This window comes from Aulonocara sp. 'chitande type north' Nkhata Bay, linkage group LG3 (assembly GCF_057382095.1).
Source record: "Aulonocara sp. 'chitande type north' Nkhata Bay isolate Kocher_YH1m ecotype deep benthic linkage group LG3, A_spYH_male_GT1.1, whole genome shotgun sequence".
Lineage (NCBI taxonomy): Eukaryota > Metazoa > Chordata > Actinopteri > Cichliformes > Cichlidae > Aulonocara > Aulonocara sp. 'chitande type north' Nkhata Bay.
Genome location: NC_141346.1, coordinates 42,113,031 through 42,129,015, shown reverse-complemented (window position 1 = coordinate 42,129,015; position 15,985 = coordinate 42,113,031). Strand labels below are relative to the sequence as shown.

General features: G+C 40.5%; 2 protein-coding genes and 1 pseudogene across 2 annotated transcripts; 1 reads left to right on the top strand and 2 right to left on the bottom strand.

The window, feature by feature from the left end:
- Positions 1-889: 889 nt before the first annotated feature.
- LOC147335721 (cornifelin homolog B-like) lies at positions 890-3,097 on the bottom strand. Its single transcript, XM_086281443.1, has 4 exons — positions 2,906-3,097; positions 2,479-2,589; positions 1,752-1,897; positions 890-1,164 (listed from the first exon to the last, which is right to left on the bottom strand). The coding sequence occupies exons 2-4, from the start codon at positions 2,585-2,587 to the stop codon at positions 1,069-1,071; spliced, it is 351 nt and encodes a 116-aa protein (XP_086137569.1). The 5' UTR covers positions 2,588-2,589; positions 2,906-3,097; the 3' UTR covers positions 890-1,068.
- Positions 3,098-8,130: 5,033 nt separating this feature from the next.
- On the top strand, positions 8,131-11,510 carry LOC147335720 (uncharacterized; annotated as a pseudogene).
- Positions 8,661-15,862, bottom strand: LOC147335719 (cornifelin-like). The gene is made up of 4 exons (XM_086281384.1): positions 15,431-15,862; positions 14,984-15,111; positions 14,511-14,656; positions 8,661-8,872 (listed from the first exon to the last, which is right to left on the bottom strand). Exons 1-4 carry the CDS (start codon positions 15,601-15,603, stop codon positions 8,777-8,779), a joined length of 543 nt encoding a protein of 180 aa, XP_086137510.1. The 5' UTR covers positions 15,604-15,862; the 3' UTR covers positions 8,661-8,776.
- Between the last annotated feature and the right edge of the window lie 123 nt (positions 15,863-15,985).

Below are 15,985 nucleotides of genomic sequence, written 5' to 3'. Positions count from 1 at the left end.
GATTGTGATAGTGGCTGAGTGGCTGACGGGGCTGAAGACTGAGCTAAAGATAGCAGGGCTGATTGTGGTGGAGGTGAAGACTGAGCTAGCGGCAACTGAACAGGGGACTGGGCTAGCGACGACACAGAAAACTGAACAGGGGGCGACTGAAGTTGAGGTGAAAATGGTAGTGGAGTTGGCGACTGAACTACAGGCCAGGTGGCTAACTGGGCTCCGGGCCGGGTGGCTAACTGGGCTCCAGGCCAGGTGGCTAACACATATCCATGTGTTAGAATGGCCGAGTCAAAGTCCAGATCTAAATCCAATCGAGAATCTGTGGCAAGATCTGACAACTGCTGTTCACAAACGCTGTCCATCTAATCTGACTGAGCCGGAGCTGTTTTGCAAAGAAGAATGGGCAAGGATTTCAGTCTCTAGATGTGGAAAGCTGGTAGAGACATACCCTAAAAGACTGGCAGCTGTAATTGCAGCAAAAGGTGGTTCTACAAAGTATTGACTCAGGGGGCTGAATAATTACGCACACCCCACTTTTCAGTTATTTATTTGTAAAAAATGTTTGGAATCATGTATGATTTTCGTTCCACTTCTCACGTGTGCACCACTTTGTATTGGTCTATCACGTGGAATTCCAATAAAATTGATTCATGTTTGTGGCTGTAATGTGACAAAATGTGGAAAGTTCAAGGGGGCCGAATACTTTTGCAAGCCACTGTATTTCATTTACAAATATTATAATACTGTGAAAAGTTATATGAATGGACAGTGTGACCTTACAATGTCCTTCTCTGTATCCTATCAAAGTTAACAATTAATGAATATGACAAGTCTTTATCTGAACACTGGTTAAACTCAACTCTGCAGAAGAGGACAATTAATCTCACACATGATGTTGCATAGAATTACAGGATTTTATTGGCCTGAAAAAGTCACATAGGCGTTCAACATATTATATGACAACAGATTTAAAGCACTTTGGTTCAGCAGTGACATAAGCCCTCATCACACAGCCAAAACGTTTGCATCATATCCACAGACGACTTGCGTGCTGATCACAGTCGAGGTGGCGGGCTAATGGTATTGCCTGAGCTTCAGCTCACGATGCATCTGGCACCAAACACACGGGTAACAAAAGCACACCTTACAGCAGTCATCAGTGAACGAGCCCTGCAGGATGGAGAAGAAGAAGCAGATAGACAGAGGATGAAGCAGCAGGAGTTACTGTTGTTACCCCTCAGACATAAAAGTTTAGTGGGGTGTTGTCATCCCCTCATCCGGCAGCTGTGTCCCTGTGTAGAGCTGGGTAACCAAATATCTGAGAGTTTGTCAAAACAAGAAGCCGCAGCTTTTTCCCCCACAGTGAGGGCAAGAGAGTTCAGATTTGAAGAACTTTACACTTCCTCTTTCTCAACTCAAGCTTCTCCATTATAAACTCTACGGATTGCAAAATACCACAAGTTTTATCCAGGTCACTTTTATGATGGCACTGCATGATGTGGTTACTTTATCTCAGATTGACCATGAGAGGTGAGGGTGAGTGAGAAGGATCTGCACAAAGCACAATTTGTGTGCATTTTTTGAATCTCATAAAATTTACATTTAGATGTTATGTTAGTTCATTTTACAAGCAGAAACCTCCAGGGCTTAAAAATGAAGCCAGTGCAGAAGTTATAAAAGTGCACTTCCTCTAGTGACCGCATCTATCTTTTAAATGTAGTTTGTAACAATATCCTCCATCTCTAACCCAGCCTTACATAGATGTTGTGGCGCTCTCTGATAGACTGACGGAGTAAGCAGGACACCACACCACAAACGTCCAGGAGTGGCATTGCACAGCACCATCCATGTTTATTGGCTGCATCACACTGCATGCAGGGGAAACAGCAAAGGCCACAGCAACCTTTGGGGAGAAATATATACATATATAAATAAATATTTATGTATATATATTATTTACTATTTTTTTATTAACTACAACAAACCAACCAACCTGGATGTTCCAGGGGAGCAAAAAAACTTTGAATTTTTGCTATTTCAACTTTCCCTGAATCCAACCACAGAGAGACTGGACTTCTATTTTATTGTTATTATTATTATTATTATTATTATTATTATTATTATTATTATTATTATTATTATTATTGTTGTTGTTATTATTTATTGATAGTAAAAAAATATATTTGGGACACTCTAAGTCTGATTTTCTATGCTATCATAAAAGGAGTCATTAAGTTTAAGTTGAACATTTGAGACATTTCCACTCCAATTACGAAAAGTCAGTTTTCTGGTGAAAAATGTAAAATAATGAAAAACTCCATAATGCTACTAAATGATCATTGCTATCATGTAGTCTCAGATAGTTCATTCATTCTTGATTTTTTACTGACTTTAAACACTCGGTTAGCTTATTGCAAACAAAGTCTGAGGAGATCGTTCATGCAGAAATCACTGCTGTTTGTAGGGTTTCCTGAGTTTACTTACAGGTCTCCATATCAGAGCAGCAATCACAGAGGTCGGTGCTCCATTGGCCAGAGTTTTCAATGGTCCTGATGACTGTCACCACCTGGGTGGGCTGCTGGTGGACGGCCATGCCTGTAGGAAACACAGACACAGATTGAAACGCTGTAGTGGTTATCTTGTGAAAAGAGAAATTTAATGCTAGATTATGAAAAAGGTAAAAGATTGATTTTGATACATGTTATAAGTATAACAGGATGACAACAAATACCTTTGGCCAGCTGTACAAATGATTTATGTACGGCCCAGACAAAAGAGCTGACACCGGTTTTATGCACAGATTTATTATCTCTGACTTCCTCAGAAACATGTTACCACGTATTACATTCATGATTTCAAAAAGATTTCTGATTCTCTTAAGCTGTTCATCAGTGTAAAATGTTTTTCTTACCTTCTTTTGTCTTCTCTGGTTCTCTGAGCTTTCAAAACAAGAGAAAAAGTTTGGAAACACCAGCATTTAAGCACAGACCAATAACAGGAAGGGGAGGTGCCGAGAGTACGCACACATCTAAGTTTTACTGGATTGCCAGATGTTTTGGGATTACTTATGAGCCGCGGAGGGCTGAGCTTGATGGGAAGTCCACACACACAGTAACTGCTATGACGAATGTTTATGAATTCACTGAGCCCCTGCTTCAGTGCTGTGAAAGGAAAACACACTGCTTAACCGATGAGCAGCAACAAGACTTATTCTATGAATCCATCAGTACTTCTGCTGTCAATCCAAACACACTTGACACCAGAGGTGGAAAGTAACAAAGTACAAATACTTCATTACTGTACTTCAGGTATCTGTACTGTACTTAAGTAGTGTTTTTTTAGTGATTACTTTTTACTACAAATATCTGTACTTTCTACTCCATTGTGTAAAAAGGCTTGTTACTTTTGCTGGTTCTCTGAGCTTTCAAAACAACAGAAAACGTTAGGAAACACCAGCATTTAAGCACAGACCAATAACAGGAAGGGGAGGTGCCGAGATACGCACACACACTCCTAATTTGTATTGTACTGGCAGATGTTTTTGGGTTGCTTTTTTTTCTGACTATTTTGTACTACAAATATCTGTACTTTGTACTCCTTACATTTTGTAAAAAGGCTTGTTACGTTTGCTTAATGCAGTTCTGTCATTGTAAGGCTCCAAACATGAAACTAATTTCAGCCTAAACAGAAACATATGGCAGGCTGTTTATTAACCGCCAGAGGATGTCACGTAAAAAGAGATGACTGTGCCAAAGTCTGGGGTTAAAAGTGGGACTGTGTTTGTTTTGTTTTTGCACAACACCGGAACAACTGCAGGTGTCTGTAAGTTGTGGTACTTCAGCATCTAGCTTGTGGTACTGAAGAGGAGCGAGCATAAAGGGAGTGACGTTTTTTAAGTGTCAGGTCATTTTAAATGCAGTGTTACTATCAGCTCACAAACAGAGAGAGGAAGAAGAGAGGGTAGATTTAAAGGTAAGGACTGCTCATCTGACTGACTGACACATTCTCCTGTTTAGAGGAAAAGTCACCCTCTACAATGTGGACAACGGTAAATAGAAATACTTTTTAGTTTCCTTCTTTTCTTCAGCTTCAAGCTGAGTATAATTAGATTTTTTTTAAAGTTTGTATTCCCATCTACTGATATTATTTTATCATTATGTTAATAAAGCACAAGTAAGGCAAGTATTGTAGTGAGTGGTGGATTGTCAGATGTTTTTCGGTTGCTCGTGAACTGCAGAGGGCTGAGCCTGAAGGAAATTCCACACAGTTCCTCTAATGACTTTCCAGTAACTGCTACGATGAAGGGTCAAGAGTTCACTGGGTCTCTGCTTCAGTGCTGTGAAATGGAAACACTGCTTAACCAGTGAGCAGCAACAAGACTTATTCTATCAGTCTTGACACAAGAGGTGGGAAGTAACCAGTGTTGAGTAAGTTACTTTTAAAAAGTAATTAAGTACTAATTACTTAATCAATATTGTATTTAAAATACTTATCTAATTACTGTGTCTGAAAAGTAACTTAATTACTTAATAAGTAATTTAACTAAATACTTTTTTAAATCCCTATAATCCTTGAGTGGACAAACAATAGAAATTAAACTCTTTAAATAATAAATAATTTTTTATAAAAGACGTAGACTCTACAGTACGCAGCGGTAGCAGCTCTTCCACAATGTAGCCTGCAATCATTTTTTAAGCTCACCTTCAGACGATTTCTGTGCTGCTGAAGTAAAATCAAGCTTTGCCTGCTTAGCAGGAGTTGCCGCGGTGTTATCCGTGGATGATGAACAAGGGTCACTCAGAAGTGTTCGTCTATGCTCTCGTGTCAGGCGCTTCAGTAGATTACTCGCGCTATTAACAGCAGCCGATAGTTTTTACATATTACTGTAATGTTCTTGTCTGCTTGTTTCACAAAAGTGAAGAGACGGGAATATGTCCATTTCATAAAACAGCCACTCGCTTCAGCCGAGTCCGACATCTTTAGAATATGACTATGCAGCTGCACTACAGTTTAGTAGGTGCACCGATGATACTTGTTATGACTGGAGGAATGTCTGTTTTCTTTAATGGAGAATTAATCTTTTTTACTGTTAGTTCCCCTTAAATAGTGTCACATTTGTAAGGAAAATTATTGAAGATGATTAAATGATTAAAGAAACAAGACATGTTGGCACTTTAATTAAACAAACAAGATGCCATTTTTAGCTGCTAATGAGCTAGCTTGTGTCTTTAGTTGATTTCACAGGCAGTGCCGTGCTGTCAAAGCTGCTTCTTTAAGTTTTTGGCTCAGACAATATGGTACATAACTAGTGTATGTCTTGCATGGGTTGCACGAGTATCACAATGAATTACAAGGTGAGATCAAACGTCAATAAAACCAATAAAATCGCAGGTAGTTGCAATCTGTTGCACGGTGTAACCATGTAAGAATAAACTCTACCATTTTTGCAACAGGTGATCAATCGTACTGGATGTGTATAAATAGTCCTGTCTAGGGATGGGAATTGCGCACCAGTAGATCATTTCCTTGGAATTGTTAGTCTGCCTGCCGATCCTCCATATCAGTTCCACTTGGACTTGCTCTACAAAAAATCAAAAATCGTATTCTGTTTTATTTTTTATGTTTCTTTTGAGTTTGAGTTTTGGAAAAGAGGATCTTAAGACACTGAGAAAAACAAAAAAAGAGAAACCAAACCTCAAAAAGGGAACTGTTCTGAATCTCTAAAAAATGTTTGATCCCAAATGCCTGTTTGAAATGTACTAACTTGTTCAGAATTCATAACAACAAAATACCACAAAAGTGTAACAAATAATTATCAAAGAGGGTAAAAGCTCAATAAACTTGTCTATAGTAACCTGAATGTTTCTAATACACAATATGATGAGAAACTGTCTGTTGTAACATCTGTGTAACATGCACATCGGCAACATGAAAATGAGGAAGCAAGAAATCTGCAAACTCCGTTTATGGCATGACTTACGAAATTTGTACTTGGAATCAGGCAGATGATGCTGGCCAAGAAATCACATGCTTTAAACCCTGAAATACCTCCTAATATTTACTCAGAAATGTAGATGTTGATCACACACTAGTTGAGAAACTGTCAGTAACAGCAGTGAGAGCTGTAGCTCATAAAAGAAGAAAAAATCTACACGAGAAGAATCGCTTTCTTTATTTTGCCCTCTTATATGAACAATCAACTTGTGTAAATCTACAACTTGTCTTCTTAGATCTTCACTGATTTTCTTGGGCTTTACTTTTTTTCAAAGTATTGATCAGTCCAAATGCTTTTATGCTGCACTTGTAGTCAATCATCATCACCAACAAGAAGTTGACAGGCCTCAATCTTGTTAGGTCAAAAGACATGTAGAAAAATAAATTAAAATTTATGCACACAACTTTTAGTTTTTAAAGTCATCAAAGATGTGTGCTGTGCAATTATTCTATGCTGGAAAAAGAACAGTGCATGAAATAATTAAAAGACCAAAATCACCAATGAGTGATTTTGGCCTTGACCAATGACCAATGATGAGTGGATACAAACGTCCGACCACAACTATATATAGTTTTCCATGATTTTATCATCTCTCTGTCCTTCTCTTGAGCAGATGCCCTATGGCTCACACATCCGGTTGCCTAACTCAGCAACTCAGATGACACTTCAGTATTCAGAATCAACACATTTTAATTTGAAACTTTTCTGCTTATTCACTACATCAAACAAAATATGTATATTTGTTACATCGAATGAAATATATCTTTGCTCCTAAAAAGATTAGCTTCAGCAAATTCACATACAGCTATACTTGTTGTTGAACTCTGTGTTATATTTCTATCATCACTTAGTCACTTAGTCAGTGGAGGTGATAACAATGCTCATAACAATGGTCAGTTAGGCTCTGGTGTTTAAATGATGCTAGTCCTAAATACTAGCGTGCTAGTTAGTACTAAGGGACCCAAAGTGTGCCTAAAAATATCACCAGCATCATCGCGCCATCACCAGCCTGAACTGTTGATATTTTCTATATTTTCATGTTTACAGCAAACACTGACCCTAACATCTGAATGTTTTTGCAGAAATCGAGACTCGTCACACCAGAATATCAAATTGTAGCCTCAGTTTCCATTGCTTAGCTGACACTCAGTATGCCTCATGTGAAAGGTTAAGCATTGTTTTACAGTTTGGGAATTTTAGGTCCCATTTTGGGTCTGTAAAAATCTGGAGACAATATTCCCAAGAACTTCTTAAACTTTTCTTCCTTACCTCTTGGACACAACTATTACAAATGCATAGAACAGTAGGAAGACTAAACCTCAAACATTTTTATTTAGTTTGTTTTTTTTGTTGTTGTTTTTTATTTTTTTTTGGGGGGGGGGGGGTATTTAATTCCTGTTTTCTCAATTATCTATAATTCTGACCATTTGTTGGTTGATTTTGTCTGAACAACTCACCAGACAAAAAGAAGAAGGCAAAAAATGAGTGTTTACCCTTATAAAGACAGTCAAGGCTTTATTGTTGTGTACGTCCAAGTACGAGTATTGTTGCATATATATATATATATATATATATATATATATATATATATATATATATATATGCTGCCTTTTACATATATATATATATATATATATATATATATATATATATATATATATATATATATATATATAGTGATCGATGTAGCGGTTCCGAATGACAGCAATATCAGGAAGAAGGAACACGAGAAGCTGGAGAAATACCGAGGGCTCAGAGAAGAGCTCAAGAGGATGTGGAGGGTGAAGGTAACGGTGGTCTCCGTGGTAATCGGAGCACTAGGTGACTCCCAAGCTAGGCGAGTGGCTCCAGCAGATCCCGGGAACAACATCGGAGATCTCTGTCCAGAAGAGCGCAGTCCTGGGAACAGCTAAGATACTGCGCAGGACCCTCAAGCTCCCAGGCCTCTGGTAGAGGACCCAAGCTTGAAGGATAAACTGCCCGCAGGGGCGTGCTGGGTGTTTATATATATATATATATATATATATATATATATATATATATACACACATTTATATATATATATATATTAGGGGTGCAACGATACTCGTATCGATATTGAACCGTTTGATACAGTGCTTTCGGTTCGGTACGCATATGTATCGAACAATACAAAATTTTTAATTTATTTTATCAACTTTCCTTCTGACGATGCTGTCTGTGTTGAGTGGATCTGCGCTCGACAGTGCAGCCTAGGCGGAGTAGTCGAACGCAGATTCACTGAGCGCAGGGCAAGCTACCAACGGAGATTTGCCGTGTTGTGGCGTTAAGGTCATTTCAACGAGATTAACGCTGACAGCACTAGTGGGAACAAAATGAATATGACTGGACATTTACGCCGACATCATTCTAGTGCAAAGACAAGTGGAATCAGACAAAAACAACAAGCACGCATGATACAAACTTTACCCGAGTCATTTAGACAGCCGTTAGCACATGATTCTCCTTATGGGGACCTGATATGTTTAATATGCCGCTGAGAATATAGCTCAGATGTCTGGCCAACTCAGAAAAGCCAATGTCTTTCTCACTATCCTATCAAAGTTCACAATTAGTGAATATGACTAGTTTATATCTGAAAAATGGTTAAACTCTGTTTTGCAGAAGAGGACAATTAATCTCACACATGATGTAAAAAATTAAACGATTTTATTTGCCTGAAAAAGTCATAGCCTCTCATCACACAGCCAAAATGTTTGCATCGTATCCACAGACAACTTGCGTGCTGATCACAGTAGAGGTGGCGGGCTACTTGTTTTCCCTGATCTTCAGCTCACGATGCATCTGGCCCCAAACACACGGGTAACAAAAGCACACTTTACAGCAGTCATCAGTGAACGAGCCCTGCAGGATGGAGAAGAAGAAGCAGATAGACAGAGGATGAAGCAGCAGGAGTTACTGTTGTTACCCCTCAGACATAAAAGTTTAGTGGGGTGTTGTCATCCCCTCATCTGGCAGCTGTGTCCCTGTGTAGAGCTGGGTAACCAAATATCTGAGAGTTTGTCAAAACAAGCAACCTCAACTTTTTTTTGTATGAAGGAAATTCTTTTTTGTGATAATATTTTGAACATGCATTTCTGTTGACCTGTCAACTTAGCGCATTATAAGCTGATATGCAAACTAGTTAATTGATACTAGATTTGGAAAAATGAATGGATTATAAAATAAGCGAATAAGATGTAACAAGGGTTGAAATTAGTTTCTTATTTCTAGTGTGTGGAGGAAGGTTTTATCATGGCACACATCTGTTTACATGGAAGGAAACTCCTCATGTGATGTGACATTTAGCAATTTGCAAATGTGCAGCACATCAGAAGGATGACTCTGAAATTACAAAGGGAAACAATTTTGCTGACAAAACTGCAAAAGCAGCAGCTATAGCAACCACAGTCTTACTAACAACTCATGAAATTCACACTATTCCACTGTCTGTACTGCAGGATGAACAAAAAGCAGCACCACCAAAAGAACAAAAACAATGGCTAATACACGGAGCAGTACTAGACACTGATGACATAATGAAGATAACAGGAAAACCCATTCTTCCCAAATTGTTACACAAAACAGCCGCTCTAGTGAGCCATAGTTTTGAGCCATGGCTCATCAGGAAGGATAATCTGAGGAATCCCGACAACTTTACACTATAAATTTTGAAACTTCAGCAAAAGAATATGTGAGGACATGTATGACCTGCCAAAAACACAATACCCAAGGTAACTTAAGGCCAAAAAGAGGACATTTTCCTACACCACCTCACCCATTTCATACAATTCACATGGACTTCATTGAATTGAATGAGGGCTCAAAATACGCTCTAGTAATCATAGATGTTTTCTCAAAATGGCCAGAAATCTACCCAGTTAAAAAAGCAGACGCAATCTCAGTTGCAAAGTGTCCATGCAACCATTTCATTCCAACATATGGAATTCCTACTCTGATGAGATCAGATAATGGAACCCATTTTGTAAATGACGTGATCAGCAAAGTATCTGAAGCACTAGGTTTCAGTTTAAAACACCGTTGTACCTACCATCCACAGAGTGCAGGATTAGTGGAGAGAACAAATGGCACTATAAAACAAAGGCTCAGAAAAACAATGGAAGAAACTAGCAGACCTTGGCCAGAATGTGTAGGCCTAGTCAAAATGTGGATGAGAATGACACAAGGAAATAACAAACTGTCCCCATTTGAAATTATACATGGGCGACCTTTTCCATTGCCAGTTATTAGCGAGCCAATAGATAAATCAATCTGTGAAACCACTCTGGCAGATTGGATGACTCAATTGTTGACAAACAGAGAAGTCGTTTTGAACAATAAACTGCCGCAAGACTCTTTTTCACCTATTTCTCGCAGATTGAAGCCAGGTGATTGGATCCTTGTCCGAGTACTCCAAAGGAAAAACTGGAGCTCGCCGCAGTGGGAGGGTCCATACCAAGTGCTTTTGACCACTCCAACTGCCTGCAAAATTGCGGAGAGACCCTCCTGGATACATCAGAGCCACTGCAAAAAGGTTGAGGTCCCAGGAAACCCCGGCACCCCCAAGACAGCACATTAGCCCACACTTGGTTGCTTCAGTCGTGAGGGGGGAGTGCTGATTGGGCCCCCGTAGGGTAAGCTCGCACTTCAACCTCCAGCCTCTGATCAACTCTAGGGCAACCAAGTGTGAGGTGTGACGGACCTGTGTGCAACCATGGGAAGGTGGACCCTCTTGGTTACCTTGACTACGACGCTCACCCTTACAGGACCCCAGCTGACGCCAACAACAGCTGAACCACGAGGCAGACAGGACGCACGACAACTCCCACCTAAGAGACATGACGCAAGACCACATACACCCTTGGATGAACAATGCCTGGTACCGTTATATCTAAGACAGAACCAAGGCGGAATCGGCAAATACAGACTGTTATGTCTGTTCTCATATGCCCAGCACATCAACACACCCCACACTATATGGTGAATATATGAACAACACTCAAGCAAAGTGTGCAGCCAGCTTCGCTGGCATTGGATTCCAACACAGCCGAATCATCACCAACGACACAATCCCGCACGCTGTTGGACTTAGTAATGGAACATGTGATCAACTCTTCTGGATCGATTTCAACGTGACAAACCGGAATACATCCATCCACTTCCCAGTGTTTCTGGACCAACTCCCAGGGAGGAACCACTCCATGTGTTATCAACAAGAGAAAGGTAACACACCCGTTGGAAACACGACAAACTGTGTCCAAACTGCAGGCCACGGAGAGGGCGCTCCTGTGAATATGAGTGGACCTTCTAACAGCATGTACTGGGTGCAAGGAATGGCCTGGCTATGTGGACAACGGCCATATTTCATACTGTCCCCAGGCTGGACAGGAACATGTGCTCCTATATTCCTGTCAGACCACACTTTCAGGATGACCGCAGTAAACACCACTTCTACAGCACGCCGGAATAGAAGATCTACGTTCCCCAAACTTCAACCACATGACCCAATATGGGGAAGCAACGTAACCGAGGAATTCAAACTGTGGACTACCGGACAGAAAGTACTCCACACATTGTTCCCCTGGGTGGGAACCGGAAAAAAACATGCTGAGGATCGAGACTCTGGACTACCGCTTTGGACTCTTCTTGAATGCTTCGTGCAAGATCAACGATCAGCAGAATCAGGAAATCAATGCATTACAGATCGCAGTGATGCAACATCGAGTAGCTTTGGACATGATACTAGCAGAGAAAGGGGGACTTTGCGTCCTCTTCAACAACGCCTGCTGCACTTACATACCAGACAATGTACAACAAGATGTTACATACTGATATCTCACTTAAAGGTTATACTGACAACAGGAGGGAATGTTAAGGGAAAATTGTACTTAGTAGTCAGTATGAGCTTTTAATGATATAAGTTTACATGTGATAGAATACTGCATGATGACCTTTTCGCTGCTTAGAACTGATTGTTCTTTATGAAACATGTTCTGATATTTGTATCTGAATCTTCCCACAGCGACAGTAAGAAGTCAAACAAGCAGTTCTGACCTCGCGCACACACACACACACACACAATCACATACGCACATGCTCACGTCACTGAACAAATGTATTCATTTTTCTTGTGTATAAATAAAGACAATTGCAAGAACAGAGGGCGCATTTCACAGGGCCCCCACTCTGATGTGGGCGCTCTGCGAAATGCCCTTGCAAGTTAAAACTGCAGCGTCTGTTTGTGTGTTTTCTCCTCTTAGACTCTCAGCTGAAGAAGTGTCATTTAGAATACAGGGAGTGCAGAATTATTAGGCAAGTTGTATTTTTGAGGGATAATTTTATTATTGAACAACAACCATGTTCTCAATGAAACCAAAAAACTCATTAATATCAAAGCTGAATGTTTTTGGAAGTAGTTTTTAGTTTGTTTTTAGTTTTAGCTATTTTAGGGGGATATCTGTGTGTGCAGGTGACTATTACTGTGCATAATTATTAGGCAACTTAACAAAAAACAAATATATACCCATTTCAATTATTTATTTTTACCAGTGAAACCAATATAACATCTCCACATTCACAAATATACATTTCTGACATTCAAAAACAAAACAAAAACAAATCAGCGACCAATATAGCCACCTGTCTTTGCAAGGACACTCAAAAGCCTGCCATCCATGGATTCTGTCAGTGTTTTGATCTGTTCACCATCAACATTGCGTGCAGCAGCAACCACAGCCTCCCAGACACTGTTCAGAGAGGTGTACTGTTTTCCCTCCTTCTAAATCTCACATTTGATGATGGCCTGGTAATGGTAAATGGCCTGTATTTGTATAGCGCTTTTCTAGTCCCTAAGGACCCCAAAGCGCTTTACACAACCTGTCATCCACCCATTCACACACACATTCACACACTGGTGATGGCAAGCTACAATGTAGCCACAGCCACCCTGGGGCGCACTGACAGAGGCGATGGACCACAGGTTCTCAATGGGGTTCAGACAAGGTGAACAAGGAGGCCATGTCATTAGTTTTTCTTCTTTTATACCCTTTCTTGCCAGCCACGCTGTGGAGTACTTGGACGCGTGTGATGGAGCATTGTCCTGCATGAAAATCATGTTTTTCTTGAAGGATGCAGACTTCTTCCTGTACCACTGCTTGAAGAAGGTGTCTTCCAGAAACTGGCAGTAGGACTGGGAGTTGAGCTTGACTCCATCCTCAACCCGAAAAGGCCTCACAAGCTCATCTTTGATGATACCAGCCCAAACCAGTACTCCACCTCCACCTTGCTGGCGTCTGAGTCGGACTGGAGCTCTCTGCCCTTTACCAATCCAGCCACGGGCCCATCCATCTGGCCCATCAAGACTCACTCTCATTTCATCAGTCCATAAAACCTTAGAAAAACCAGTCTTGAGATATTTCTTGGCCCAGTCTTGACATTTCAGCTTGTGTGTCTTGTTCAGTGGTGGTTGTCTTTCAGCCTTTCTTACCTTGGCCATGTCTCTGAGTATTGCACACCTTGTGCTTTTGGGCACTCCAGTGATGTTGCAGCTCTGAAATATGGCCAAACTGGTGGCAAGTGGCATCTTGGCAGCTGCACGCTTGACTTTTCTCAGTTCATGGGCAGTTATTTTGCGCCTTGGTTTTTCCACACGCTTCCTGCGACCCTGTTGACTATTTTGAATGAAACGCTTGATTGTTCGATGATCACGCTTCAGAAGCTTTGCAATTTTGAGACTGCTGCATCCCTCTGCAAGATATCTCACTATTTTTGACTTTTCTGAGCCTGTCAAGTCCTTCTTTTGACCCATTTTGCCAAAGCAAAGGACGTTGCCTAATAATTATGCACACCTGATATAGGGTGTTGATGTCATTAGACCACACCCCTTCTCATTACAGAGAAGCACATCACCTAATATGCTTAATTGGTAGTAGGCTTTCGAGCCTATACAGCTTGGAGTAAGACAACATGCATGAAGAGGATGATGTGGACAAAATACTCATTTGCCTAATAATTCTGCACTCCCTGTAAATCTCTTGGCACACAGTGAGGGCAAGAGATTTCAGATTTGAAGAACTTTACTCTTCCTCTTTCTCAACTCAAGCTGCTCCTTTATAACTTCCACGGATTGCAAAATACCACAAGTTTTATCCAGGTCACGTTTATGATGGCACTACATGATGTGGTTACTTATAAACAAATAATGAGGACACAGAGACATCTGGGAGCTATTGAAGAGGTGACGGTGAGTGAGAAGGATCTGCACAAAGCACAATTTGTGTGCATTTTATATGAATCTCATAAAATTTACATTTAGATTTTACGTCAGTTCATTTTACAACCACATCACAAAGACACACATTCAACTCTATTCTCCTAGCAGAAACCTCCAGGGCTTAAAAATGAAGCCAGTGCAGAAGTTATAAAAGTGCACTTCCTCTAGTGACCGCATCTATCTTTTAAGTGTAGTTTGTAACAGTGTCCTCCATCTCTAATCCAGCCTTACTTCAATGTTGTGGCGCTCTCTGATGGACTGATGGAGTAAGCAGGACACCACACCACAAACGTCCAGGAGTGGCACTGCACAGCACCATCCATCTTTATTGGCTGCATCACACTGCATGCAGGGAAAACAGCAAAGGCCACAGCAACCTTTGGGGAGAAACAGGTACAGAGTTATTTTACAGACAGACAGACACCTCAGCAGACACCTCAGCACATGAATCATCACATCTCACAACGTATTGCGACATTTCCACTCCAATTACGAAAACTTGGTTTTCTGGTGAAAAATGTAAAATAATGAAAAACTCCATAATGCTACTAAATGATCATTGCTATCATGTAGTCTCAGATAGTTCATTCATTCTTGATTTTTTACTGACTTCAAACACTCGGTTAGCTTGTTGCAAACAAAGTCTGAGGAGATCGCTCATGGAGAAATCACTGCTGTTTGTAGGGTTTCCTGGGTTTACTTACAGCTCTCCATATCAGAGCAGCAATCACAGAGGTCGGTGCTCCATTGGCCAGAGTTTTCAACGGTCCTGACGACTGTCACCACCTGGGTGGGCTGCTTGTGGACAGCCGTGCCTGTAGGAATCACCATGCTGAAGGAAACACAGACACAGATTGAAATGCTGTAGTGGTTATCTGGTTAGAGAAATTCAACATGAAAAAGGTAAAAGACTGGTTTTGATCCATGTTATAACAGGATGATTCCTGGTTCATATAAATGACAACAAATACCTTTGGCCAGCTGTACAAATGATTTATGTACGGCCCAGACAAAAGAGCTGGCACCGTTTTTATGCACAGATTTATTATCTCTGACTTCCTCAGAAACATGTTACCACATATTACATTCATGATTTTACAAAGATTTCTGATTCTCTTAAGCTGTTCATCAGTGTAAAATGTTTTTCTTACCTTCTTTTGTCTTCACTGGTTCTCTGAGCTTTCAAAACAAGAGAAAAAGTTTGGAAGCACCAGCATTTAAGCACAGACCAATAACAGGAAGGGGAGGTGGCGAGATACGCACACACACATGGATTACTCAAGAGCCGCGGAGGGCTGAGCCTGATGGGAAGTCCATTTGACATTTCTGTCTGTAAATTGGAGCTCTTTTAAGGTAGTGGTTTCAAAATGTAATGGAAAGTATTTACATGTCTCGGCTATTAAATAGTGCAGCTATTTTCTCTGCAGCACAATTACCCATTGCATGGTGTGGCCTCAAACACAAAGAGTGAAATGTTACAATTAACCCCATAGTCTGGGTTAGTTGTAACATATCCTGGGGTGAAATGTAACACAATGAAATAAGGGTACTAACAAAATATTAACATGTAATCTTTGTTTATTCAACACATGAATGCACTTAGAGCCATTAATGTAGCTCTGTGTGTGTGTGTGTGTGTGTGTGTGTGTGTGTGTGTGTGTGTGTGTGTGTGTGTGTGTGTGTGTGTGTGTGTGTGTGTGTGTGTG

Excerpts from the sequence above, each read along its gene's own strand:
- LOC147335721 (XM_086281443.1), bottom strand. The coding sequence starts at position 2,587 with ATGGCCGTCCACCAGCAGCCCACCCAGGTGGTGACAGTCATCAGGACC. Across the intron at positions 1,898-2,478 it reads CTGCTCTGATATGGAGACCT|GTTGCTGTGGCCTTTGCTGT; the intron begins GTAAGTAAACTC and ends TTCTCCCCAAAG. Across the intron at positions 1,165-1,751 it reads GAGAGCGCCACAACATCTAT|GGCTCGTTCACTGATGACTG; the intron begins GTAAGGCTGGGT and ends TCCATCCTGCAG.
- LOC147335719 (XM_086281384.1), bottom strand. The coding sequence starts at position 15,603 with ATGTCAAATGGACTTCCCATCAGGCTCAGCCCTCCGCGGCTCTTGAGT. Across the intron at positions 14,657-14,983 it reads CTGCTCTGATATGGAGAGCT|GTTGCTGTGGCCTTTGCTGT; the intron begins GTAAGTAAACCC and ends TTCTCCCCAAAG. Across the intron at positions 8,873-14,510 it reads GAGAGCGCCACAACATTGAA|GGCTCGTTCACTGATGACTG; the intron begins GTAAGGCTGGAT and ends TCCATCCTGCAG.